This window comes from Mesitornis unicolor, unplaced genomic scaffold, assembly GCF_000695765.1.
Source record: "Mesitornis unicolor isolate BGI_N332 unplaced genomic scaffold, ASM69576v1 scaffold32784, whole genome shotgun sequence".
Taxonomy (NCBI): domain Eukaryota; kingdom Metazoa; phylum Chordata; class Aves; order Mesitornithiformes; family Mesitornithidae; genus Mesitornis; species Mesitornis unicolor.
Genome location: NW_010182666.1, coordinates 2,464 through 3,744, shown reverse-complemented (window position 1 = coordinate 3,744; position 1,281 = coordinate 2,464). Strand labels below are relative to the sequence as shown.

General features: G+C 62.6%; 1 protein-coding gene across 1 annotated transcript in view; it reads left to right on the top strand.

Annotated features, from left to right (window-relative positions):
• LOC104540132 (semaphorin-4G-like) overlaps nt 1-1,281 on the top strand; it is a 7,352-nt gene that overhangs the window by 5,070 nt on the left and 1,001 nt on the right. Inside the window, 4 exon segments of the mRNA XM_010183862.1 lie at nt 42-259; nt 351-466; nt 796-945; nt 1,134-1,212. Coding sequence (XP_010182164.1) covers nt 42-259; nt 351-466; nt 796-945; nt 1,134-1,212 — 563 coding nt within the window.

Genomic DNA, 1,281 nt, shown 5'->3' with positions numbered 1-1,281 from the left:
AGGAGAATGGGGCAGCCACACCTCCCCCTGACCCCCATTTTCCCTGGGCAGTGCATCACCGACCGCTCCCGCAGGAAGGGCTACAACTCCTCGCAGGACCTGCCCAACAGTGTCCTGGACTTCGTCAAGCTGCACCCGCTTATGTTTGAGGAGGTGAAGCCGTTTTTTTTGAAGAAGAGCGTGGTGTACAGCCAGCTGACCGTGGACAGGGTGCAGGCCCTCGACGGCCGCTCCTACGATGTGCTTTTTATGGGGACGGGTGAGTACAGGATGAGTTTGCTGGGTCTTTGCTGGGAGGGGCCGGGGGACACACCCCATGCACCCTCCTGACCACGTGCTGTGCTCTTCAGGAGATGGCTGGATCCATAAGGCCGTGGTGGTGGGCTCCAGCATCCACATCGTGGAGGAGGTGCAGGTGTTCAAGGATGTGCAGCCCGTGGAGAGCCTGGTGATCTCACACGCCAAGGTGAGAGGTGGAAGAAGTGAGGGGATGCCATGCAGCACATTTGTGCTACAGAGCTGCTGTCGGGCTGTTTGGAGTACGGTGGGGACGTGACTCCTGTGTCACCCCAGCTCAGGATATGCACCAGAGACCAGCAGGGCAGCCTAGGGTCAAGCACCAGCCAGGCCCCCACCTTGTTGATGGATGCCAGCTGCAGCCATTGGCATTGACTGGAGCTGGGGGTACTTCCCCATGCGCCCCCACCAAGGGAGAGCTGTGTTGTGGGGTTGGGGAAGAATCTCTGGGCACCATGGGTCTACCAGGGCAATGCTGAGCCAGCCCTTTTCCCCCAGAGGAGCCTGTATGTGGGGGCAGCCAGTGGGGTCCTGCAGGTGCCCCTGGCCTCCTGCGCCAGCTACGCATCCTGCTACGACTGTGTCCTCGCCCGGGACCCTTACTGCGCCTGGGACGGCCCCCCCCCGCCCCCCCGCCACCACAGACAGGTAGGGACTAACTGCCCATCCCTGGCAGGGTCCCCATGAGCCTTACACCTGTCCCTTCCTGTGTTGTTGCATATCACCCTGTGGCACAGTTGCCCTAGTGCCACCCCCAAAGGTCTGGTATCTGGTGGTGGGCTCCTGGTGGCTGTGACCCCAGGAGGGTGGGCTCAGCCGGGGCTGTGTGGCTGAAGCCCCCCACGTCTTGCAGCACAGGGCTGGTGCAGGACATCCAGAGCGGCAACGAGGGATGCCGGAGCAGCTCCGGACGGGGTGAGTCCACGCTGCTCCTCGGAACTGTAGGGGATGCCGGTGTCCCTTAGAGCGGCTGGGATGGGTGTG